Here is a 25,427-nt window from a genome sequence, read left to right as displayed (position 1 = left end):
TCGGCTTTCGCCCACTAAGGCAATCAGTTGTCGTACACTTTCTAGGTCTCCAGATCCTTGCCGTTCTCAAGATAGTCCAGTCGAATTTTTGGACGAACAGAAGCATTTTGTCGGCGGAGTTCCACAATACCATTCCATTGCGTCGTCTCCTATAGCTGAAGCTTTTGACCGGCCTTCCATTGGACTCTCTGGTTCTGCATTACCTCCTATTGTCTCGCATATTGACTCTTCCAATAAGTGTCACCCGAATAGTCTTGGACCTCATGGCGGAGATGAAAACCTACTGCAAGACGCCTTTATTTCCTCTGTAGAGAAGACACTTCTGCACTGTCAGGATGGGCCTTTGAGTGGTATTCCTGCTTCTTCCCCAGCCGCTGACACGTTACACTTTGACTCTGCCGAGTGTCCTATGGTTGCTTCTGAAACTGTCGATCGAGCCCATATAGATACACCCCAACCTCTTATTGATCCGGATAATCAACCATCCTCTCTGACGTACTTCGATGGACCGGACCTTTTCGCGGGTGATGCAGATGATGAGGACGATTAATGTCCAAAATGAGCAATTACGCTGATTGTACGCGCGAGAACTTCAATTCGTTATGGTATATCCAAACTAATGATACAATGATGGCAATTATTCTAACTGCATGTACGGAATGTGACGTGATCGAGTAAGCCAATGAAGAGGGGTGTTGTCAAAGCAAAAAGAGGGCGTGGTACTAATTAATGCACAATCCCGTGTTCCGCGCGTTTCTTCGCATTCACGAACGCTTCCCGACATTGATAATGTGTGACTTCCCCGTGAGGAGAATGGACAGCGATGACGCTTGTACCTATTCTCTTATGGCATTGTGGGCAACTAGTAAAAAATTAATGTTATTAGTGAAAAAATGAGCGACAACAAAAAGAAGAAGGCAGCACAAACATTCTCGAATCAGTCACCCGTACTCTCCGACTCTGCAGCGCCATCAACCGCCTCGCAACCTGTTCACTATACCCCTTTCTCACCTCTCTCACAACCTTCGTATCGAATATTGGCGCACGTGTAGCATCAAACAGGAACGCGCGCACATTCTGCGCGGGTACAAGTGGAGGGAGGAGTCGGAGTGTCTCGAGCGTATCGAGGCGTGGACTCTGTCGACTGATAAGTTCCAGAGCGGGTCGGAGTAGACTCGGTTGTTCGTCGTCGCGTCTTTGTAGCTTTTGTTGGGAGGACGGAGATGGTTCGAGGTAGATCTTGAGTAGTGCGAGGAAGATATCCTGTGTTGGGGTGTTTGGTATGTATATGCTTTTGCAGTACCTTCGTAAAATGAATCTTGTCAGTAATTTGATGCTATTACGAATAAAGGTGCCTTTACTCTTCTGCTTTCTTGTAGTCGCCTAGACGATATACGTACGTCTCCAGTGCGTTTACGTGTCTCCCTAGACGGCCTAATAGGATAGCTCTTGCTTCATACATGTCTATGGGCCAATAGGTTAAGATCGAATTTTTGCTAACCAACGCTCTGACTTACCCTCAGATGGTAATAGCCCAAATAGTCTATCCACCCTATAGATATCGGAAGACTGAATGAAACCAAGGAATTTGTCATATGCTCGATGATAAGCATCTGTAGAAGATGATCATCAGCGCAATGCACGCTGCATGAAGCTGCCCAAGAAAACGAATACCTTCGTCTCCCTCCTTGCGAACATTCACAGCCATGTCAAGATATAGTTCCGCAAGTCGATCATGGAACAGTGTAGACATCTCGTCACGTTCTTGAATCAAGTACTCAAGATATCTAGCACACAATGCTGGGTCAAGTTCCTCCTCTATGAAATCTGCGACTTTAGACCGAGGGAGCTCGACCATCTCTGCAGTGAAAATCTAGGTAGTAGAACAAGACGAGTAATAATCAGCGAACAACGAAGGAGATGTGGAATTCTTGAGTGCATACGTCGTAGACGGCATCTGAATCGAGCTGATATATCCACCGTGTTGCTTCAAATATTTGTTCGAGATACTCAGGACCTAGATTCTGCACATATGAAACGGATGGTCGGATCTTGTCCTCGATGTCGGTTTCTTTCTCGCTCAATCTGTATGCTCTTAACAAGGGGACAAGTAGTGATGAGGCACTCCGACTGACCTCCTTAGGAGACTTAGAGCCTTTCCGTGCATTTTCTTCCCCTTGTATAACGCAACCAGCTCGGAATATTTCTAACAGTCAAAAAGTAACAGTCATTCATTTCCAAAATTTGCAGAAAGATCAGTGGATGGTGACCGACCTCGCGTTCCATTAACACTTCTTCCACCTCTGCGACTTCACACCAATTTGGCAAACCGCATAATGGGCCAATCAATCCTGGTCGAACAACCAAATACGCCTTGAATAATGCTGTGTCCACAATTTGCGCAAAACGCGAGAGTTGTTCGGGAGTAAGTGACGAAAGGGGCACATTCGGCAGTGCTAGTAGGTCTTCCACCGAAGTTTCGGATAAGAAGGGGAATTGGTGCGATTGAGCTGGAGTGATATGCAGCACTTCAAGTGCATGGCCGATACGAGGTCGCCTGTCAGGAAGGTAACGTAGGAGAGCTTCGACTGAGCGAGGGAACGTATCTACAAGGCAGAATTGTTGTCGGCATTTAAGCTAATGATTTAAGTGATGAAGGATACGCGCACCTGCTGTCTTAGACTTGTCTTTCGTTCGTCCACGAAGAGAAACTCGATCATCGTCCTTATCAAGGCTACTTGAGACGATAGATGACTTGAGGTCTAATGTAGCCCTCCGTAGTCCTCGGACGGACCGCAAAGAACCAGCTGGAGATGGAGTGCGACCAGTCGGTGAGGACTTGGTAGGACCCTCCTTTTCCTCCAATTCGTCAGGTTTAGCGTCAGGCTTTGGTTCTGGGCCACCGAATAGAGATATCCATCGCTCCTGAGGGACATGGAGCCGACCAGAGATTACTTCTGGGTAAAGGGCGACGACTTTCGCGGGATTTATGTCAAGTTCGATGAATGTATTCAGTGCAGTATCGAAATCCCCTTTCTTGAATTGGGATACTGCATTCAAACCGCGTATTTTCGTCCGTCGTGCCGCCTGTAATCCAATTAAGTCTCAGCAATGATTAACAGTCTTGTTTGCAAACCTTGTCAGGTAATGTGGCTTCTTCAACGCTATCAAGCAAAGCAAGCGCATCGGTGTAACTCTCCTCCTCGACAAGTTCGTCAACCTGGTCGCTCCAAGTCTTCATACGGAAAAGCCATATTGAACTTCCTTCCAAAGCCGCAGCAGTCCGGTCTACTGGCGTCGAAACCGCGAACACCGGTGCTTTGGCAGCAGGTGATGGCGTCAATAGTCGCAGCGACGATAATGATGGTGCTGCAGACGGCAAGAACGAGTACTGCACGTGCTGCTGAGTTATCGAAGATTGAATTTGCAAAACCGATGACTGCACAAATCCCGTAGGACCAGTAGGCGCAGACGTTGATGCATCAAGAGATGAAGCGGAAACACTTCCAGCAGGCTGTATCGATACTACGTATGGTTTTACATACACTGTTACGCAAATTAGCTCTCAGATATTAAAAGTAAGCGGCTTGAGTACCAATATCCTCTGGAGGAGCACCCCACATCAAGCTACTCTGGGTCACCTTTCCATCAGCTCCGAAGAACAAACCGGCACCTAATAGCAATGTGAGTATTATCTTCAGGGAATCATCGGATGGCACGAACTATCTTTAGGGATAAGGACCTCTTCCCCAACAGCCACTGCCATGGGCTTCGCTTTGGCTGCAAGACCTAATGACATGTAACCACCTAGACCAGAAAGCGCGTTCATGCCATATGCTCCGGTACTAGAAGACGAAGGGACGTTCACGGGCATCGTGAACTCCGCTGCAGACATCGTTTCCAAATAAAACAGAACATGCTCCGTAGCACTATAAGCTAGACACAGGACATTTGGTTTGATGAAAGTAATGACACGTGCAGAGTGCGGTAGCGGAGCTTCCTATATCAGCAATTAGAATTGCCATAATAGACATATATCTTACAAGACTGCTCACCTTGATCTCCTGAGCCTCTCCATCCTTCCATGAGTAAACAACGAGCTTTCTCTGGGCCCCAACGATCAAATAAGTAACGACTGTTGGTATACCTGATACACTAGCTGCTCCTGCGTCGTCGAACGACAGCACTTTGCCATCCGCAGAAATGCTTTCAACTCTTGAGGACACGGCAAACGAGAAAGCTTTTCGCGGCTGCGTAAGTGGCGTCGGCGGAACAAGGCCGGGGAATGGATACAGAGTTACAACTGAATCTACATGAATACTTCAGCCAACACTCAATGAAACCAGGGGTGTCGGACACACCTAATAGAGCTACCACGGAGTTTATGTCCTTAATGTAGCCAACTTGCTCGATCGGTTTCTTGCCTAGGCTTTTCGTTGATACATGACTAGATTTGAAGCTGCCATCTTCGCTCTGGTCTACATTGTAAATGTGTAGATTGCCGACACCAGTGCCAATGAACAACCGCTCTCCTGTGGTATGGTCAGGCCTGCGTCCTAAGGTCGAAATATTACTCACCATGAACCGACAAGGATTCGACCCTCTCCTTGAAACCACCGAGGATAGATGACGGCTCACAAAACGGCCTCATTGTGATCCTTGTGACATTACCCTTGGTCGACCTAGGAATTAGAGCAAGAGAAATGACGGAACGCGACGCGTAGGGAGGGGACGTTCAGCACGTGGGATCGACACAGATCAACCTGGATTATTTACCTTCACGACTCACGAGTGAAACACTGCTTTTGCTTGAAATAGCCATGATATCTCCTTAATTATTGTGGACTTCGAGAAAGGGAAACATGTTAATCTCTCTCTCATCATCACTGGAGCAACGCCGCTAGCCAGTCGATCTTGCGTGAAAACGTGATTTCGATTCTCTAATTTCATCCAAGTACGGGCTGGCAAAGTAATTCTGTTTACAAAACGTCCGGATAACGGCATCATAGAGCTACATATGTGAGTTGGACCCTTTCAACTCAGTACAATCGGTCTGATTTCGGGTAGTTGGATAATCATATAATGACTTTTTAGAATGTTTTAGACTGCTCCAGGCTTATGCTCCATCCCCCGACTTGCACGATACGTCTCAGGCCCCTATTCCAGGTGTGTTCGGTAATCAGTCGAGGTTCACACAGTACAGCTCTGGCCTCACCTTTCTATTCTTCAGACTAATTCCATCCATCCTCCTTGCATACCATTCGCCCTGCGTGACATTCGGATCATATCTCGCCCTGTCCTCGGGGCTCATCCGCGAAAGTGCTTCCTTCACAACGCTACCTTCTTCAAGAGCGCGAAGACGTACGGTATTTGCAGGCCGTGAGAAGAAGACAACTGACCAGCGTGGATAAGCGGCTTGAGCACCTGGCGGAGGCACGATTCGGTGCATGTTTGAACGCAAGGCGCCACCAGAAAACATCGAGAGCGCATCTCCAATGTTGCAAATGGCATGTCCAGGCATCGGGCGGACATAATACCAATCCTGACTTCCAGGTGGAAGGACCTGCAAGCCACCAAGTCGATTGTGCAAGAACGATAGAGATCCGAAGTCCGTATGAGCACCAAGGGATACTTTGTCCATATCGACTTTACCGTCGGGATTCGCAGTGTATTTTGGTGGGCTCTTGATTACACGCGCTTCGCAACCACTTGGCTCCATTAGAGGATGGAGCCTCATTATCGCACCTGCTGGTAGGCCGAGCTTCTTCTCAAATATAGTCATGGTAGTCTCGACGACATCCAACGATTTGCGCGTGAAGGGAATAATTGTAGACTCCATGCGGGCGTTCACGGTCGACGGATACGTAGTATGTACTACATCTGGGTAGGCAAGCACGTCCTCCTTGGAGACATTGAATAATTCGATGTTGTCTGGGCTGCCATATTCGTTTGTCGCAACATGACCCAGCGGCTTGTATCTTATCAAGGTAAAATTGATATTTATATCAAATAGTTAAATTTATGCTGAGGATTTCTCACCCATAGGTCTTGATTCCTTCGCCTTGTGCGAACTTGAGTTTCTCTTCAAGTGGGAGGGCCATCGTCTCCGCACCCCAGTCAAACATCCCGTTCACTTCCTCATCAGCGCCGTGATTCTTCAGACTGCAGCCAATTAGTCCCCAATCCACTGGACGAAGAGGCATCAACGGTCATACGCACTACCAGAAACCCAACTCCGTCGCGGCTTTCCAGAGTTTCTCAATCTCATCGTTGTCGCCAGCCTTCAGGAGCTCATAATCGATGACTAGCAAGGGATGTATAGGTATGTTATCGGGGAATGGAGGGAGCGTTAAGCCTGGCATTGTCAGCAGCTACTGAGCGACAGTGAAGCAGGTTCTGCGCTTTATCCTTCAACCAACTGCTCTTATGGCAATTTCGAAGGGATAATCAGTTCTTCAATAACGGACTGAAGTCTGCAGAATCTACGAACGGGCCGCTTACTACTGGGGTAGGCTCATGTGAGGTCTTGCCCAAGGATCCTGGGAAGGACTTTATGCGCTCCATTCACTTTGAAGGCGACGAGAATGATGACTCCAGTATTCGCGAATCCAAGCAAAACGGAACTCTATCCAAATCAATACTTCTATGGCTCATAGGCGGCATTAATGATATACAACTATCTCCCACAGAACCTTTCTTAGCTCTTCTTAGGAAAGCAATAGATAAATGAGGAACAACTTGCGATAGTACCTCTTATACAAAGTTCAGCCTAGGAGGAACAAGTCTTCGCCGATGAAGTCCGTTCACGGGAGAAGTCACGGTAAGCAAAGAAGATACCGCAATGCCAGAATTTGTCGCTTTCTTTCTCTACAAGGACGTGGGGCAGATCACAGGTGAGAAGCCGACAGCATTGGCCAGTTCCCCCGGTTTGGTACTTCTCGCTCCAACCAATTTGTTGTGGGGTATTCTTTGTCCAATCGACACCAACAGGATATTTTTGAGTAGGTCTCGGACACAATGCTATCCTAAGCTTGACGGTCTTTATTCGAATCATGCAACCAACAGTAATGGCACGGCAAGGAACAGTAAAATCAATATCTTCTACTAGAAGTAGCATAGGAGGAGATAGATCGATAACACTGGCCATCATGTCATGCATATGCAAACCGGATCTGAAGCAACTGAAACCAGAGAAGCTCAAATGATAAGTGGTTTGTGTTCCATTCCTCTGCTCGCATACCAAGTTTCGGGTCCCTGCAAACACCAGACTCGATTATTTCCACTTGTACGGCTGGAATAGAAGAACTCACCTTTCTGTTCTTGACCCTCTGGTTATCAATCCTCCTTGTGTACCACTCGCCCTGCGTCGCGCCTGGATTGAATTTTGCCCTCTCTTCAGGACTCATATGAGCGAGCGCTTCTTTAATTACAGTACCCTCTTCCAGCGCACGAAGTGGACAATCGCTGGATGGCCGAGAGAAGAACACAGCCGACCAACGTGTATAACGACACTGTTCACCAGGCGGTGGAACGACGCGATGCATGTTCGAGCGCAAGACGCCTCCGGACAAGAGAGCGAGAGCATCCCCGATGTTACAAATTGCGTGTCCAGGGATAGGGAGGACGTAATGCCAGTCGGGGCTTCCGGGAGGAAGCACCTGTAGCCCTCCGAGTCGATTATGCAGGAACGAGAGTGATCCTATGTCTGTATGAGCACCAAGGGAGACTTTGTCCTTCTCAATTGGGCCTTCCGAGTAAGCGTATCTCGCTGGGTATTTGATTGTGCGGCACTCGGAGTTGGTCTTTCCTATGAGTGGATGGCAAGCGCGAATGGCACCTTCAGGGAGACCGAGTTTCCTCTCGAATACAGAGTAACACGTGTCGATTATTCCGAGTGACTTGCGGGCGAATGGCGTTACAGTGGACTCCATGTGCTTGTAGACAGTCGAAGGATAAGTACGCCGAACGACTTCGGGATAGGCTAAGGCGTCTTCCTTAGCAATGCTAACGAACTCGGCATTGTCTGGATCACCGTACTCGTTCGTCGCCAAAGACCCTATTGCTTTGTATCTTTCCAAATATTAGAAAGCAGCACGTGTATTAACGAAAGAGAGGTATCGTTACCCGAATGAATTCTCGCCAGCTCCATGCTCAAATTTCATCTTTTCCTCTGTCGGGAGGTCAAAAGTCTCGCGGCCCATTTCAAACATGCCTTCAGCCTCTTCCTCTGCGCCATGATTCTTCAGACTAGGTCATTTGAGCCTGTCATCTATTAACCTGATTAGTGATGTATACGCACTACCAAAAGCCTAGTTCTGTAGCGGCTTTCCAGAGCTTCTCGACCTCGGCGGGGTCGTCAGCTTTCAAGAGCTCGTAGTCGACGACCAGCAGAGGGTGGGTCGGAATATTTTCAGGGAATGGGGGGAGAGTAATACCAGGCATGACAGAGTATTCCTTGCTGATTGGTGGCGTTCCTTGACTAGACACTTGGGTGGAAGCTCTTGCAATATAGAAGCATATTTATGTTCGTCGGTAATAGACGGGGTGCAAACAACTCGACTATTTTCAGAGTTCGTGTTACTGCGGAAGCAAGTTTATGTTCATCTGTTATAGGCGGAGATTCAACAGCCCGACTATTTGCAGGATGCGTGTGAGCGGGGGACACAAGTTAAGAACATCGTAGAACTCCGTTCAAGGAATCAAGTGTTCGACGATCGGTTTGAATAACCAGAATTGATCATGGCTTCCTTAAAATAACTACTATACTATAGTAGTAACTATACACGATGCTTTAACTGCCTGCGTTATCAAGGACGTGCATCACGAAAAAGTCGCAACAAATGTATTTAATAATAGCAAAAGTAATCTAATAAAATGATTTCATAAGCATTACATTCTAAAATAATACTTATACTTATATTTTACTTGTAATGTAATTATAATGATTGTATATAAATGTAAGAAATATACAAAGTTTCTATTAAACTACAAACATGTTTTAGAGCAAGTAAGCTTACTAATAGTATTATTACAACATTACATGTGAGATACAAGCACTTAACTCTTATTATAATCTGCTAAAATTATATTATAAGTTATTTGTAACAATAGTTGATTGATTATAATAGTCATAAAAGTAATACATTGTACTTGTAAGTTAATTACAATACTTCTAGTAAGATAATATGCAATTATATATATTAATATTGATAACAATCACTCTGTCAGACTTATAAAATAATTTGGTTTTACTTTTAAACAATATATCGAAGTGATTACATAATCGAGTACCGAAGATCGAGCGCATATAATGACGCACTTGCTCTCGTCACTCCTTTTCCTCCTACCTCCACCATCTCCCCAACCCTCTTCCCCCCATGCTATGTCGTCGCTCTTGTTCTCTCTAGCCCAGTACTCTGCCTACAAGCATCCTCCAGCAGGCACACTGCCTACAATAAACATCACTGTATTCGTCTCTCTAATCTGCCACTGCAATGCTTGTGCTGAACCTCAGATCCTGTGACGACACGACTGAGCTGGCTACACCGTCCTTCATCGTAAAGCATAAGCAGCCAGTCCACTTCATAATAACTTGCACAATGGTTACTCACCCCTCTCCTCTCAACTTTTTGTCTCCCTTCCATCCCTCCCGCTCCTCGCTCCGCCGCTTGCGTTGCCTCTCCTTCGTTGTCCTCCTCTGTTTACGCTCGCCTTCCTTTTTGCATTCGCATTCGCGCATCCGCATTGTTGACCAATGCTGAACGACTTCTTCAATGTTTCCATACATTCGCGTACTTCCCGCTCTGTAGTGCAAGCAACAGTCAACAAGTACGCACTCGCAACAATACCAACGTACGACCACTCCCATGGTACGACCCTCTCTTTGACACTGTACACGCTCTCCTTCCCCACCCATTCCATACTTAACGTCACTCTCGACAGGTCCACCCTACATGCATTTACATTCCTTAGTGCAGCGGACAACATCATATCAAACAGAAGCAGTGGACCACCACTTACCCCTCCTGAGCAGAGTCCGTCAATACATTCCACTTTGCCTTCTCTGTTCGAGCCGGTACGTCCCAGAGATCAATCCACAATAATGACTCAGTTCACTGCTCCTCCAATTACACGTTACAGTCAGAATATGTAGCATATGCATACTGATACGGCTTTGTCTGCAGCCTGAATCAACTCGTTCAATGCTCCGGATCTCAACCTGCATACACCACTCACACTTACTGCACGCTGTCACAGTACGTCCACCTTTTCTCTCCTATTGATACTTACTAACTACTCTAAACCTGTCTAACAGGTGCAGCCTCAACCTCCACAACCTGCTCGACCTCAACCCACACACACACACAATTTGACTCACAGGTCCCGAGCGACGGCCAAACGTGGTGACAAAGACTACATCAAACAGTCTAAGGATGTGTTCATCCTTTTCCGACACGAATTCTGCTCACGAAAGAACAAGGCAGAGGCAGCTAGTGGTGTAGGGGTCAGGACTGTAGAAATAATGTACATTTATTATTTTGTATTAAATAATTAAATATAATTATATTTTATAAATTATTTGATAAAAAATTGTATCCAAAGCAAAAGGAAGTGAATCAAATGCTTGTAATAGCTTATAAGCATTATAAGTAGATATTATACTGTCACAAATTAATAAGTATGTCTTAACCTTGTAATCTTAGAAAGTATATTATAATCACTTGTATAACTTGACAATTTACACAATTATAATTGTAATTGCCAAGTTTTAAAAGTATTCTTGTTTACTTATTTAACATTGTACTATCATTGCTTAACCCCCTATGAAGATTATATTAACATTGACAAATTTTATAAAAGGTAGAAAATGTATAGGATTACAAGTGAATACAATACTTAAGACTTTTTCGTGATGTGCCTTTGATGCCGTGTCTGCAGCTGTACAGGCGCTCTAAGTAGTACAACGTTTGTTTGTCATTGGGACCTCTCTGATGTGGCCCGATTCCAAAATAGATGAAGTATATACGAAACTTCTAGTGAGCATGCAAGACGGATTGAACATTAGCTGATGACTGTATGGAAGTAAGTGCAGCAAACAGAAGTATTATTGCCAAAAATGAATGGTCAGCAGTTATTACGAATGACACCCAAAATTACAATATGTACCTTCTGAATTACCAATAAACAACATATTCCTAGCCTGCAGGTATGCTGGTTAATTAAATTGGTTTGTGTTTCTCCTACTAGACAAATCATTTGGAATATGTTGAAAGACAAGCACTATTATGCCTTCCAATATAAAATCAATAAAATATCTATTTAATTTTTTTAACAAAAGCAAAAGCAACATCATGTAAATGAGATGCTGTAATTTATGACTCTTTTTTTTTGTGTGTATTGTACAGGTTGTGGTAGATAGTTGTAGATGAAATGCGCTTGAATTGACTGGATAGGGTACCACAACAGTCGTGGCTGCGACAGCAGTCCAAGACCAAAAGATCACCAGAACCATCAGCATACCAGATTGCATGCTAGAGAATAACCAGGAAAGCATGGGTTGCATACTGAAAAGGGTGAAAACAGGCAGGTTGCTACTGCTAGTAGGGTCAGAAGCAGCTCTCTATTGAAATAAGATAATGCATCCAGGGAAAAAGTCATGCAGACAAGATGGAGTTGCCTGGACATGGCTGTTGAGTTCTCTCCAGAGCTGCTCGAAATGCTCTTGGCAACAATGAAAAGCAAAATGAAGGAGGCAGACATGCAGATGAAAGATTGCACTATCAAGATCTAGCACTGTAAGGACATAAAAAAAGGTGTGGAGCAAGACAAAGCATACGTCCAGAAAAGCCATAAGATATTAGAAAGGTGGGTAAAATGCAACGAAAATGCCCAACAATTCATATGTATGGTCTACGAAACCATAAGGGATCACTGAATCCGTGGGGGAAAAAACATACAAGGAAAATTGACAACACGGAACTGGACCTATGTAGTGCTCGTGGCGGTTTCGATGAGCAATTCAAGAGTGCCAGGGATATTGAATTCGGAGCCGTGCGCGCCACGACATGATCGACACATGTCTAAGCTACCTGATATGGCGATGTTGGATTCGGTGTTGCTAACTGCCGTCACTCCAGTCAGTTTCCAAGTTCCTATTGAATACTTCCTCGGTGCTAATATAGTTACACATTGATTATTGATAGGTGTAGTTATTCCCGCGTGTATCGATCAACTCAAGAAGCCCGAATAGCACTCTCAGCACTCTCCAAATGGCATTCACAAAGACTACGCGCGTGGTGCGGTGTGAGTCCGTGTGACGAACGAGTTGGTAAACGAGATTGTAGACTCGGCGGAACACATTGAGGAAGGACCAAATTAAATGGTCGACATTTGGACTTGGAAATGGCATGACATTACAAGGACAGAGACAGATTCTTTGCTTTTTACTCACGCCTTTGTGAAGGGTGTTGGGTTAATTCGGTGATTTGATAATGGGTTGGTGAGTGTGCAAATTGCAGTCATTTATCCATAGTGCAACTAACGTACAGTGACATACTGGTATGTGTTCTTGTGGGGGGTAGAGGCTCTGATAGTTTCTGTACTTTGTTGATGTTGTTATTTTTGTTTTTCTGTATGGACAAATGCATTTCTTTAATTTTGTCATTCGTACAGTACTATGTAGCCATTTCTTATCAATGCACATGTACAAAGTACGACTTTGCAATGCCGGAAATATGTTGGCTGCATAGTAGCATATCCTGTGTAGAGAACAGTATGAATATAGTATATTGGGGGAGTGAGAGCAGAAGATGTTAATGTGCGCAATGCAAATTAGTGCAATACTATACATAGTACATTGTACTTTGGCAAGGGGGCGTGAGAGCAGAAAATATTGACCTGTGCTATGAAATTGCAAAGGTATGTTCTCAACACTCTATAAGAACAGTATTCATGCTCCCCTCTCCTCTGCCCATTAATATTGGACCTTAACGTTTACCAATTACCAGCCAACAACAACTACAATTATGGACGGTCAAGGAAGAAGGCGTCAAGACAGTAGCTCAAAACCAAACAGTCACCACCAGCCTGAATGTGCTAGTTCACAGAACAGACATCACAAAAGGAATGATTCAAATTCCAGCCAGGTTGAATACAAATCCACTACTGATGGAAATGGGGGTGATTCACCTTCAAAAGGAGAGTATACTTACAGGGACAATCTCGTAGCAGTCATTCGAGACAGTCTAGATCTGGCTAGTACCTTCTCTGTAAAGCAATTCAAGGAATCAGTGACAATGCTGGAAAGACACCGTGGAAATCTAGAGAGGCAATTGAAAGAACTTGATGCCCAGATTAAACAATGCCATGATTTAATGGATGAGGATCATGTTTCTAGTGAAAATATAAAAAAGAGCCTTGCAGAGTTAGATAGGCGAGTGCAAAGGAATGAAAGTGAGAAACACTTTGTGAACTTGGCCCAGGAAACCAAAAGGATTGTAGAATCAACAGGAAACCGGCAGAAGGACTTTTGCAGTGCCTTCAGGCCACAGGAAGAGTTGAAGGGAAAAATCCTTGAACTTGACAAACATTTCAAGCAAGCTAAAGAACGAATTGACTACGTTCTGGAATTGTTAAGACAGAGGTACACTCAGGAATGATATAGAGAGATATATGTGCAATAATCTAGGTACATCAGTATGTATTGATATTGAACAATCTGCACAGATTACATTTATAATGAAGTGTAAAATAATGTACTGATGCATTTTCATGGTTACAGGAATGTTTGTCTCGAAGAGCATTGGAGTATCTTGTTATACTATGACTAGTATCTGTCTTCGAGAGTCTATACATACACACTTTGCCAAACGTAATTACACAGAGTACATCAACCTATGTCCAATGGATATTGTATTTAATTTCTAGATGAGTTATGATAAAATGTTTGGTTCTCCAGTACAAGTGCCATTTTGTTTATCATGTTTTATTGCACCTTCAAATGACATAACATTTGAGGTATAGATATATACTCTTATGTGATGCAAACAAATGTGTATAGAAATTGTCTTTATAAAGTAAAAACGATTGCTCATGCCTTTTGAAGTACACAAAAAGGATTTATCTTATTTATAGGTAGACAACTCAATTGTGCAATCGAATTAAACATACTTTGCTAATACTGTCATTTTACTTTACTGTATGGACAAGCAACATACAGAGCATATATAAATCAGGGACATTTGTAATCGTGACATGCATATGTAAATTGCTTAGAGGAAATCGGAACCGGAAAAGCTCAGATGATATCTGGTGTGTGTTCCATTCCCCTACTCGCACGCCAAGTCTCGGGACCCTATAGATATTAGACTCAGTAATGATAACTTTGAACATTTCATATATTAGAACTCACGGTCCTGTTCTTGGCCCTCTGGTTATCAACCCTCCTCGTGTACCACTCGCCTTGTGTCACACCTGAATTGAATTTCGCCCTTTGCTCAGGACTTATCTGAGCGAGCGTTTCTTTAATTACAGTACCCTCCAACGCACGAAGGGGACAGTTGCTAGCCGGTCGAGAGAAGAACACAGCCGACCAGCGTGCATAACGACACTGTTCACCAGGCGGTGGGACGACACGATGCATATTCGAACGTAAGATGCCACCAGATAAGAGCGCGAGCGCGTCCCCGATGTTACATATCGCGTGTCCAGGGATAGGGAGGATGTAGTGCCAATCAGGGTTTCCAGGAGGAAGGACCTGAAGCCCTCCAAGTCGATTATGAAGGAACGACAGCGATCCTATGTCAGTGTGCGCTCCAAGAGACACCTTGGCCTTGTCAATCGGTCCTTCCGAATAAGCATGTTTGGCTGGGTACTTGATGGTACGACATTCGGAGTTGCTATTTTCCATGAGTGGATGGCACGCGCGAATGGCACCTTCTGGTAGACCGAGTTTCTTCTCGAACACAGAGTAAATTGTGTCGACGATTCCGAGTGACTTGTGTGCGAATGGAATTATTGTTGATTCCATGTGCTTGTATACAGTCGAAGGGTAGGTGCGCCGAACGACTTCGGGATATGCCAAGGCGTCTTCCTTAGCGACATTAATGAACTCGGCGTTGTCTGGATCGCCATACTCATTTGTCGCGAAGGAGCCTACTGCTTTGTACCTTCCTGAGTGTCAGAACGTAATACGTGTGGTGGGGACAAAGGAAAAGTTACCCGAAGGAATTTTCGCCAGCTCCGTGCACGAACTTCATCTTTTCTTCTAATGGGAGATCAAAGGTCTCGCGGCCCATTTCGAACATGCCTTCGACCTCTTCATCCGCACCATGATTCTTCAGACTAGGATATTTGAGTTAATTGTCTAATTGCCCTGCCAGTGAAATATACGCACTACCAAAATCCTAACTCCGTGGCGGCTTTCCAGAGTTTCTCTGCCTCGGCAGAGTCTCCTGCCTTCAAGAGCTCGTAGTCGATGACCAGCAGGGGGTGTGTCGGAATATTCTCAGGAAACGGAGGGAGAGTAATTCCAGGCATTGCGGGGCAGCTTCTTCGTAATGATGAACGACGTCCCTCACCTAGGTGCTTGTGTGCTGGTTCTTATACCTTAGAAGTGGGTTCATGGTCACCAGATGTCGACGGCATTCAGTTAATTGACTATTTCGGTGGCTTGTGTGAATGTGGGTCCCATGTTCGTCTTCACTGCCGGAATTTGGAGTTCGCGATGTACCATCGTGGGTAGAGCCTCACAGCCTGAGATCATTGCAGAACTTTATCCAAGGAGCCAAACATCTGAAGAAAGATATGAATAACAAGAAGCAATCCAGGTTTCTTTTAGCGACCAAATCATCCTGAATAGTAGTTGGGCTGTCAAGAACGTGACTTCTCTAGCCGTTCCAGAGTCTTTGGAACTTCTCCGATGTAGTCCGATTGCAAAACAGATGTCGATTTCGCAAGCTATATGTCACTAAGTGTTAGGTCATGGGCGTCTGTGTATACTTCTAGTGAGCATATTTGGCGGATCAATAGGCTATTGATTTCTGCGAGACGTCGATGCCAGAGAAAATCTGACGTGTGAAGTCTGGACAGTAGAGTTATTATCATTAATATGTATTCAAAGGGACGAGACGTACCTTTTGGTCAATGTTTAGATATTTACACCGAGATAGTGAACAAGTTACTTAGTCCCATTGGATTGTGTGCCCCCAATCAGCTTAATTGTTGGTGTTTTTCAAAGTGCGCGTCATTAAACGTTACGTAATGAATCTGTACCTATTTCTTCCAACCACGTGATCTATTAATCTGCACAGCCAGAGGAAATATCGAGGCCTCGTGTACGGCGCTGGTGATGCCTGCAGCCTTCCTCTCTCTTACTCTCATTCCTTCATTATCTGCAATAGTGTCAGATAGAGCGCCATCCTTAGTATGTATCCAAATCTTAGATGCTGTGAGCCAAGAACTTATGATTTTAACATGTTCCAGGCTTGCAGTGACCCGGAGTCACTGAGTACTCGAAATTTAATTTGTTTGGCGCAGCAACTCAAATATTTACAAGTCCGGATGGGCATGGGCTTCATCGACTCATTTCCCTTCTCTCTCGGCTCCTTCGCAATTCTCGATGACCTCGATGACTGCAGCTCTACCACGGATACCTATGTCGAGCGAAAGCGTTCTACCGCTTCTGCAAACAAATCCAAGTCGAAGGCTAAGCAATCTACCACGACGATTTCGCGTGCACTCGCGAATGAAGCTGTAAGCAAACGTGCCGACGTGACTTCGAGAGTTGCGGAAACCGCGCGGTCTACAACCGTTGCAAATCTAAATGTAGACGGTGCTACTAAACCACATGGTGCTGCTACCAATATAAGTGCAAAGCACTCCGTTGCGAACGAGACGGCTGCGAAGCGATCGACGGCCACCGCGCCTGCCGCACCTGGTCACGAACCGTCTCGTCGCCCAAAGCACGAGAAGCGCGACGAGGGGGGAGAACGAAAGAATGAGACCACGAGAATAGAGCAGAAGAAGGGAGAACAGAAGAAGGATGAGACGATCATCGAAGTCCAGACTATTACTAGGGAGACAACAAGATCGGCATCAAGATCTCAGGCTCCATCCTATTCCCAAGGACCGTCCCGCGCACCTCCAATTTCCGAGGTTGGTACGAAGGTCGACGTCTCCACAGAGGAACTCCGCAAAGAAAACCGTGCGCTCCGTAGACGGGCTGAGCGACTTGAGAAGGACCTCGCCGCATACCGCCGACATGCCGAGCACTATCGTGACCGACGACGAGAAGCTGACCGGGAGCGCCTCAAAGCAGAGGAACGTGCCAAAGATCTCGAGATTATTGTCACGAACATGCGGGAAAGCTATGAACTCGAACTTGACGACCTTCGTACACAATTAACTGAATATGCTGCGAAGGCAGCAGCAGCAGCATCTGCTACACAGCTATTTGCTAAGGACATTACCGGTCAGACCGAAGAACGGCCCGCAGCTTCGGTGCATGAGCAACCGGCGTCAGTTCGCGCTCCTTCAGTAATACAGGTGGCAAGAGATATGCATGAATTGTCTGTCCAAACCGATCCTGTACTTGCGCAGGAATTGCCTCCACGACCAACTGCACCATTACCTGGTGCTCTACCTCCAATAGTCGAGGATGCTCGGGAGATCTCGACACTCCTTGCAAAACTCGAGCTTCAAGGCGCGGAGCTACAAGCTTTAAAACTTTTCCACGATGAAACCCCTCAAATACCCTTGGATACCTTAACGTCTTCCGTAAGGACACTCAACACCGAATTGCGTAACCTTGCAACTGCAATGGCTAGTAGCATACCCTTAGGCCGGACCTGGGAGGTTGCGCAAGCTTGGGCACTCGAAGCTGCAGAACCTTCTCTCGCACGCTGTTTACGATTACTTTCGGGTGTTAAAGGTGCTGACTTCGCAGAGGACACGACGCTTGTTCGTCTTGCCCTCCAAGGATGGATCGTTTCATGTCTACAACGTGTCTTTGAGAAATTCTTGTTCGGACTTGAGAACTCTGAAGATGAGATGCTTAGACGAGTCTTCGAGCGCGTACAAGCACGAGGTAAGTGCCGATTCTCGCCGAACAAAAACGAATTTAGCATTTACGTATAATTCCGTTCCATAGAATCCCCTGCAATTGCAGCGCGCTGGAGAGCCCTCGCCCGTCTACACGCACGTACACTCGCCATGCCTCCCGTCTCCTCACCAACAAGTCCATCAGCAACGTTCTCCGCTGCCAGAGATCACGCCGTCCATCTTCTCGAAATGGACATCCTCGTCGGAGCCGAATCACTCTTACGCTTCGCAGGCGCACATAGTCCCCCAGGCGTCCTCCTCGCAGAACTCAGCACTGCGTACGGACGACGGATATCCCGAGTCGTGCGACGAGCTGCGAAACTTGCAAGTGACCTTGCTGAACGTGCGCCTGTAGGGTGTGAGGTGTTCACTGTTGCTGAAGAGGCCGAGCACGGTCACGCTCGAGGTGGTGGAGGTGTATTTTTGTGTGGGTGTATGGAGAGTGTCGATCAAGAGTGTCGACAGTGGATTGGGAAGACGCATCATGAGAACGAGAATGACAGACGAACGAGGGGGACAAGAACGAGGACGCACACGCGTGCAGGGACGGTACGGAATAAGAGCAAGACGAGAAGTCACGCGAGGTCGGCGACGACATATGCGGATACGAATACTCGATATTGGCGCGCGGAAGATAGCGACAAGGAGACTGAGGATGACGATAGCGAAGAAGAGGAAGAGGATACCGAAGGCAATGGAGAAGAGGATATTTTCGTAGAAAGTCCAAGGGTACACATTACTGTGGATGAGGAAGGCTACGCACTTACACACGAAACGGTTATGTGTTCTCTCGGATTCGGACTTCGGCGTGTCCTGCGCGGCGCAAAGCGAAAAGACGAACAAGAAGGAGCAAGAGGACCGCGTATACAACACAGCACGGAAGACCTCCAACGCGAACGTCGCCGTGTACCCAAACCTCAAGCCCAAGCCATCCGCACTACCAATTCACGATCTGAAGCGAAATCAACATACACCATCAAACTCAGCACCGTTTCCTCATCTTCACCATCCACGCCAACTTCAGCATCGAGTCACACCGAACGTCAGAAACCTCGTAATCGACAGCAGCATTCCACTGCGGATCACGAGAGTCACGCTGCGCACCAGGATGAACAAGATGAACAGAAACAAGAGGAGGGAAGAGAAGTTGAAGTCCTCGTCAAGACAGACGTCCTCATGTCTTCAACAGTCGACTTGCTCCGCAAACGCGTCGTCCGCTCTGTTGCTCCCTCCACCACCTAAATATGGACAGAGGGGACAAAGGGATTCCGAAAGCGTTGGTTGTGGATTCACGCAGATCCTCTTCGCGTAGATCAATCACATCGGGTCTAAACGCATACTGCTATCAGACTCTCCGTTCCGAGACTGCATGGATGGAAACCCTCTCGATCGTAATCTTCGGTCTTCCGTACCACTCACTAACACATGAATATTAAGGGATGACGGTAATGGTGATGATAATGATAATTGTATATCCATATTTACTACCGTCCTAACTAAACTCGACTTGCTTGCTCCTCTATTTGTTTGTTTGTTTTGCTTGCTCCTTTCTTATGTTGATAGTTTATTTGTTTATTCAGTGTAAGAAGGCAATCTATATCTTTATTAAGCTTTTTCGTAGTTATTGTATATAAATATGTTATATCTGCATCCATCATACAATATCTATATTAATTTTATACGCTCCTACGTACGGGCCTGGCGTGCTTAACATATTTAGTCATGCCTGCAAGTGTCTGAGTCCCATCTAATATTTCGAGCTACAAATATCTTGTAAATTTCATATTTTTATACATGCCTTCATCTCGGAGTGCTCAGGCTATTAAAGTTACAAATATCCTTGTGGCGATTTCACTCACGTCCTGCCAAGTTCTGTGCTACTTATGCTCTACGTGTGCAACAATGACATCCACCAGACCATAAGGGCATCCTTACTAAGCAACCATCAATATTCAGCTATTCCATCCCAGCTTTCACATTACAACATAACTTTACTAAACGTCCTTAGCAAGCATATCTACTTTATATAACTGTGTAGTCAAGCAAAGAGAAAGAAAATCTTCTAACTTGAGCAGCTACACTGGAACCCAACAAATTTCTTTGCCCCAAGTCCACAGAACCTCCGCTCTTCCTTTTCTTCCGCGCTCAAACTAGACGTAGACTTGGATTCGTCTTCGCCTTCTGCACCCCATGGATCGAATGGGTGAGTTGCCATCTACCCCGCACAAGGAATTAGGGGTTATATGAGTATAACTAACGGTGAAGACTAACCTGATGAACCTTCGCAAGTGCGCGTTTCCCACTCGACACATCGTCCTGCACTCGCTTAATGACCTCCTCCAATACCCATTGACGGAGTACGAAACGCGGATTCGTGAGACGCATCTCTTCTTCTCGGATCTTCCAAACATCTTTCACGTTCTTGCCATCTCTATTCACTGTACCATTCGCATTCGCATCCCCGTTTGTTCCTCCGTTTGGCAAAGACGAAGCCCACACGCCCTTATCCACCTCACCTTCAACCCTCTCCGCATACTTCGCAAGCCACTCACACCAATCTCTCGTAAACTCCACATCATCCGCGTTCGTTTCATGCGAGTTCGCGGCCACAGACGCGATGAAAGCCTTCAACTCATCCGGTCTATCCGAAGCTAAGAGCGCAGGTCGGAAAGCACAGAGTCGACGGAACGTCGAGTGGAAATCTAATTTATGCCTTTCGAGGAGAGTCAGAAGTGGGCGGATAAGCGCGTCGGGATCTGATGAGTCTTCTGTTCGGAGTCCAAGGCGCTAAAATGAATTTAAAGTCGGAAAGGTATCTCGTCAGCATAGCCTTTATATGAGTAATCCGAATACACAAACTTTTCTGAACAACGCCCAATGCTCTATCTCCATAACAGCCTGCGTCTCAGCTACCATCTCACCCTCGAGCTCGAGACCTGTCTTCGCCCATTCGTCAATCTTTTCTTGAGATACTCCGTCAGCCCAGCCAGCTTTCACAGCCGTACCAAGCTCAGCCTCGGCTCCTATAAGCGGAGAAAGTGCGTTCAAGAGTGCACGGAGTGCATATAGACTGTGGGAGAGCGTGTTATCAAATGTAGAGCTCGGAAGATATGTTGAAATTAGAGCTCACATCATTGTTGGCTGATACTAAATATTCATCGTTGTCGTCAAGTTAGTTCAAGGCCTAATCAATTTAGCCGACAACTCCGACGCACCTTGTAGGCATATCGTCCCTCCTCATCAGAGTGGTTGCATATGTGACCTGCGCTGAATATGTCCATAAATGCATATGGCCCATAGTCGATAGTGAGTCCCATGATCGAAACACTGTCGGTAAATCAAATCAATTGGTTTAGGAGCAGTGGAGAGGAAATCATAGACAACTGAACTTGTCAGTATTGATCACACCATGCATAAACCCATAAGCCTGCCACGCCGCAACCATCTTCGCGTTCCGGCGCGCAGTCTCCATAAGCAGCGCCTTCCCCCACGGCGCACGCTCTTCGAGTCCCAGACGAAGTACACGGCGGACAACCCACTCGCCGAGGATGCTCAGTGCGTCAAAGTTAGCAGGCTGTTGCCCACCACCGAGAAAGAAAACATTACGAGGTGGGTTAAGTGCTTCGAAAGACCCGACTCGCAGGAACGATGGTGCAACGCGTGTTAGTACGCATGCGGTCTCGACTGTTTCGCGCATGACGGGTAAGTCTTCGAGATGTATTAATGCGAAGGCGCGTGTCGTGGGGATTCTTAAGGCATGCATCGCTGGCAGTTTCATGTTATCAGCGCCTGCTATGGGTCTCTGGAATGATTTATGCTACCTTCACTGCAGAGATATTCTCTGATAGACGATCGGAGTACGGCAAGACCATCGGCAGATCGGGAATAGGGAGTTCGTCCTGCACCTTTTAGCTGCAGCTCGTATATTTTCTCAGGATCGGACGGGTTGGGAACTTCCACTTTATAATCACTTAGTTAATTATGTGCTACGCGAGGAATCAATGCACTAACGGATTGAAATGGCGCGACCATCTCCTAGTTGGCCTGCCCAATTTCCGAACCTTCGGAATTCATCAGAGTCAGCAGGACGGTGAATTGCACATAAATACATACTGATGACCACTGTAACGAAGCGACCATGGTGTGTATGGCACTTCCGAGTTTTCGTCCGTAGACATAAGAACCGAGTGACCAGTAAGAATATCTACAAGCTCTTCTCGAACGGCCTTCTGCTCTACAGACACTTGACTTCCTGAATCTCCGTCTTCCTCTCCAGCACTCAAACTAGGAGTACTGAGCTGTATGAAAGCATCTCCGACATCCAACTGAGGGACACAGTCTCGGAGACACGAATCCGAAAGTGCAATGAGCTCCCGTTTGACCTCTCGCTTGTCCCGCGAATATTTCTTTAGATTACTCTTCGCCTCAATGGACTGAGCTGCAGCGGCAGTAGATCGTTCATCTAAGGGTTCATGTACGCTCAACCAACGCTCTACAAACTCCTCCTGATCTTCTATAGTTTCGTTCTCTGGAGCCTGTATGCGGTAAGGAAAAGGCAGGTTCATCGGCGTAACACGAGAAAAGTGAGCGGACGGGTCGACCAAGCGTGCTCTACGCTGCACGCTCGGAGAGTTAATCAAGACATCCCGGAACTCCCTTGCTGAGTGACCAGTCCTAGGATCGGGAGTGAGATTGTGCGTGAGGATGTGGGACTTGGGCGGGAGTGGGAGTGCAGAGATTGGGAGCTTTGCTGTTGATGCTACTGTGACTGGCATGCGTGTAAGTGTGCTGAGGGTTGGTTTCATACAAGGATAGTGGTGGTGAGAACGGACGAGCATTGAATAAATAAGAAATGAAGGCACGCCATGGATGACTGAGAACGCGTCTTACGCGATGACATCACGCGACCTGTCCGTTCCGTGTTGTGTCCGTCCGAAATCCATAATCAGTACAGTAGGTAATCTTGCCGGCTTCAACAATCATGACACAAGGAAGCATATGTTATCCTCGCTTTCTCTCAGGCGACGACAACGCAGGTCATGTCAAAAGCACCGTTAGCAGGCATTAAAGTCGTTGAGGTGTGCAAATATCGCTAGGGCTGCTACGTCATGCCGAATCTAACAATGTCTGTAGTTTGCAGGTCTCGCGCCTGGTCCATTCGCAGGCCTTGTCCTCGCCGACTACGGTGCCTCAGTCATCCGTATCGATCGCACTAGCAGTACCTTGCCTCACGACGTCCTCAACCGTGGAAAGCGCTCAATAGCCATCGACGCCAAGGTTCCTGCTGGCAAAGAACTCCTCCTAGAGCTCATCTCACGCGCAGACGTACTCATTGATCCATTCCGACCAGGTGTCCTTGAGAAATTGGAACTTGGTCCAGATGTATTCTTGAACGAAGAGATTGGACTGAACAAGAAGCTTATTTACGCAAGGATTCATGGGTCCGTCATCTCTAAGGTTTAATTTACATCGAGTTTATTGACGATCATTTATATTCAGATTCACGAGAAATGGTGCAGTTAGTCCTTTCCGTCCTTTCCCGTTGTATCTAATATTAGTCTCCGCAAGGTCCGTATAGGGATGTGGCTGGTAAGGAATGTATACTGTAATCATTAGTCCAAGAGACTGAACTTTTATTAGGCCACGACATCAACTATATCGCTCTCAGTGGCGCTCTTTCTGTAAGCAAGATCACCACTATCAAACTAAGTTTCAAAAAATTATCTTCTCATCTATGTCCATTCCTACCCTAGATGCTTCCAGGAACCCCCGAAAAACCGGCCTTCCCTGTAAATTTACTCGCAGACTTCGCAGGCGGCGGCCTAACCTGCGCACTCGGCATCCTCCTCGCCCTCCAATCCCGCAACACAACAGGAAAAGGCCAAATAGTCGAAACAGACATGGTCTCCGGTTCACGATACGTCTCATCATTCCCTCTCCTCCACTCCCTCATTCCCAATGACCTTAACTTCGGGAATCCAAACGATAACGCTAAAGAGAATTGGAAGAATGGAAGAGGAACGAAGATATTGGATGGCGGTGCACCATATTATAATGTGTATACGTGTGCGGATGGGAGGTGGATGACTGTTGGGTGTCTTGAGGCGCAATTCTTCCGGGTTTTTATTGAAAAGTTCGTGGATGCGCTCCCTCAGAGTTACTTGAAGGAACAAGGAGATTGGAGGCCCACGATGGAGATGCTGACTAACGAAGAGCACTGGCCACGTTTTCGTGCCTTTCTCGATGGAGGATTCAGGACGAAGACGCGTGATGAATGGGCGAGTGTGTTTCACGGTAAGAATCTTTTGCAAGGACTTGTCGCTAAAAACTCCGGTATGCGATTTCTTAAATCCTTCTGTTTATAGGGTCCGATGCATGCGCAGTCCCAGTATTGTCACCAGAAGAAGCAGCGAAAGCAGCAGGCTCTCCCATACCCGCACCTCACCCTATTCTATCCGAATCTCAGCCAGCCCCACCGAAAGAATTCACGTTATTGAAGCCAGGACAGCATACCGAGGAAATCCTGAACGAGTTAGGTATTTCCGGTACAACATTGGCTGAATTGGTTCGTTCTGGAGCAATTGGGAAGCCTACGTCTAAATTGTAAGGTTTTTATAAGTTGATGAGATGATGAGATGTAGTCGGATGATCAAATTTTGTCGTATTTTTTTCTGGATGTAGTCCTTTCGAATGAACTGTCATACTTCAACAGTATGCTGTACTTGGATTAGAGTAATCCCTTCCTCCCTTCTCTCGGATACTCGAGCCCTCCGATTCATCGAAAGAGTACGATGTAGACGTAGTAAATCAGAACGCAAACCGTCGAATGCTCTATTGACTCACGCCATGCTACTGAGGGAACAATGACATACAACTTGAAGGAGGATCCCAATACTTACAATGCAATACTCACGTTTCAGTTAGCCCACAAGTATATTTGCAGGAAGTTGATCGACATTACATGCTAGAATGATTTGCCTGCATGACCACTTTCCGGTAAGATCTTGTAACTTCATGATTAGATAGACTGCAACTAATACTAGTCCGATAAGTTACCATGACATGCTAGTCGAGGAAATACAACCTGATAGATAAGAAGATACAACACAATTAATACATTAAATCTGCTCAATAGTTATAATGGCTGCTGTTAGTCCTCACATATTGTATCTGCATACTAATAGTCAAGTTTTCCCTTGAAAGTTTTCAAATATGCTGTGTATCCAGCTCTGAGCTTGACCAGGATAAGGGGAGAGATTCAATGTCCAATACCTACTACATTACCAAAACAAACACAAAAATTTATTAGGATTTATTGCAAAACGTAT

General features: G+C 46.1%; 8 protein-coding genes across 8 annotated transcripts; 3 read left to right on the top strand and 5 right to left on the bottom strand.

The window, feature by feature from the left end:
* Positions 1-710: 710 nt before the first annotated feature.
* Positions 711-4,658, bottom strand: FOMMEDRAFT_117970 (uncharacterized protein). Its single transcript, XM_007263115.1, has 15 exons — positions 4,579-4,658; positions 4,362-4,532; positions 4,056-4,309; positions 3,724-4,000; positions 3,596-3,673; positions 3,137-3,546; positions 2,670-3,087; positions 2,275-2,606; positions 2,136-2,206; positions 1,944-2,085; positions 1,675-1,873; positions 1,518-1,613; positions 1,362-1,464; positions 929-1,303; positions 711-862 (listed from the first exon to the last, which is right to left on the bottom strand). The coding sequence occupies exons 1-15, from the start codon at positions 4,649-4,651 to the stop codon at positions 727-729; spliced, it is 3,135 nt and encodes a 1,044-aa protein (XP_007263177.1). The 5' UTR covers positions 4,652-4,658; the 3' UTR covers positions 711-726.
* A 305-nt stretch (positions 4,659-4,963) lies between these two features.
* FOMMEDRAFT_17368 (Clavaminate synthase-like protein) lies at positions 4,964-6,418 on the bottom strand. Its single transcript, XM_007263114.1, has 4 exons — positions 6,220-6,418; positions 6,040-6,162; positions 5,216-5,978; positions 4,964-5,157 (listed from the first exon to the last, which is right to left on the bottom strand). Exons 1-4 carry the CDS (start codon positions 6,360-6,362, stop codon positions 5,101-5,103), a joined length of 1,086 nt encoding a protein of 361 aa, XP_007263176.1. The 5' UTR covers positions 6,363-6,418; the 3' UTR covers positions 4,964-5,100.
* A 351-nt stretch (positions 6,419-6,769) lies between these two features.
* FOMMEDRAFT_26063 (Clavaminate synthase-like protein) lies at positions 6,770-8,442 on the bottom strand (the record flags this gene model as incomplete). Its single annotated transcript, XM_007263113.1, has 4 exons — positions 6,770-7,039; positions 7,311-8,070; positions 8,125-8,247; positions 8,300-8,442. The coding sequence occupies 4 exons, from the start codon at positions 8,440-8,442 to the stop codon at positions 6,770-6,772; spliced, it is 1,296 nt and encodes a 431-aa protein (XP_007263175.1).
* Positions 8,443-11,874: 3,432 nt separating this feature from the next.
* Positions 11,875-13,658, top strand: FOMMEDRAFT_26062 (uncharacterized protein; the record flags this gene model as incomplete). Its single annotated transcript, XM_007263112.1, has 6 exons — positions 11,875-12,051; positions 12,210-12,303; positions 12,533-12,558; positions 12,785-12,817; positions 12,853-12,918; positions 13,008-13,658. 6 exons carry the CDS (start codon positions 11,875-11,877, stop codon positions 13,656-13,658), a joined length of 1,047 nt encoding a protein of 348 aa, XP_007263174.1.
* Positions 13,659-14,294: 636 nt separating this feature from the next.
* Positions 14,295-15,537, bottom strand: FOMMEDRAFT_117960 (Clavaminate synthase-like protein; the record flags this gene model as incomplete). Its single annotated transcript, XM_007263111.1, has 4 exons — positions 14,295-14,353; positions 14,411-15,167; positions 15,220-15,342; positions 15,395-15,537. 4 exons carry the CDS (start codon positions 15,535-15,537, stop codon positions 14,297-14,299), a joined length of 1,080 nt encoding a protein of 359 aa, XP_007263173.1.
* Positions 15,538-16,373: 836 nt separating this feature from the next.
* Positions 16,374-19,785, top strand: FOMMEDRAFT_165575 (uncharacterized protein). Its single transcript, XM_007263110.1, has 3 exons — positions 16,374-16,423; positions 16,483-18,085; positions 18,149-19,785. Exons 2-3 carry the CDS (start codon positions 16,561-16,563, stop codon positions 19,339-19,341), a joined length of 2,718 nt encoding a protein of 905 aa, XP_007263172.1. The 5' UTR covers positions 16,374-16,423; positions 16,483-16,560; the 3' UTR covers positions 19,342-19,785.
* A 283-nt stretch (positions 19,786-20,068) lies between these two features.
* Positions 20,069-22,874, bottom strand: FOMMEDRAFT_138680 (UPF0061-domain-containing protein; the record flags this gene model as incomplete). Its single annotated transcript, XM_007263109.1, has 9 exons — positions 20,069-20,314; positions 20,371-20,886; positions 20,959-21,169; positions 21,230-21,246; positions 21,315-21,426; positions 21,489-21,864; positions 21,921-22,058; positions 22,111-22,160; positions 22,213-22,874. 9 exons carry the CDS (start codon positions 22,872-22,874, stop codon positions 20,162-20,164), a joined length of 2,235 nt encoding a protein of 744 aa, XP_007263171.1. The 3' UTR covers positions 20,069-20,161.
* A 232-nt stretch (positions 22,875-23,106) lies between these two features.
* FOMMEDRAFT_117955 (CoA-transferase family III) lies at positions 23,107-25,227 on the top strand. Its single transcript, XM_007263108.1, has 8 exons — positions 23,107-23,177; positions 23,233-23,540; positions 23,599-23,612; positions 23,668-23,688; positions 23,740-23,780; positions 23,853-24,393; positions 24,465-25,095; positions 25,152-25,227. Exons 1-7 carry the CDS (start codon positions 23,139-23,141, stop codon positions 24,704-24,706), a joined length of 1,206 nt encoding a protein of 401 aa, XP_007263170.1. The 5' UTR covers positions 23,107-23,138; the 3' UTR covers positions 24,707-25,095; positions 25,152-25,227.
* Positions 25,228-25,427: the final 200 nt, after the last annotated feature.

Source organism: Fomitiporia mediterranea, assembly GCF_000271605.1.
Source record: "Fomitiporia mediterranea MF3/22 unplaced genomic scaffold FOMMEscaffold_2, whole genome shotgun sequence".
Classification (NCBI taxonomy): Eukaryota; Fungi; Basidiomycota; class Agaricomycetes; order Hymenochaetales; family Hymenochaetaceae; genus Fomitiporia; species Fomitiporia mediterranea.
Note: the sequence above shows the minus strand (reverse complement) of the source record. Positions and strands in the feature narration are given on the sequence as shown.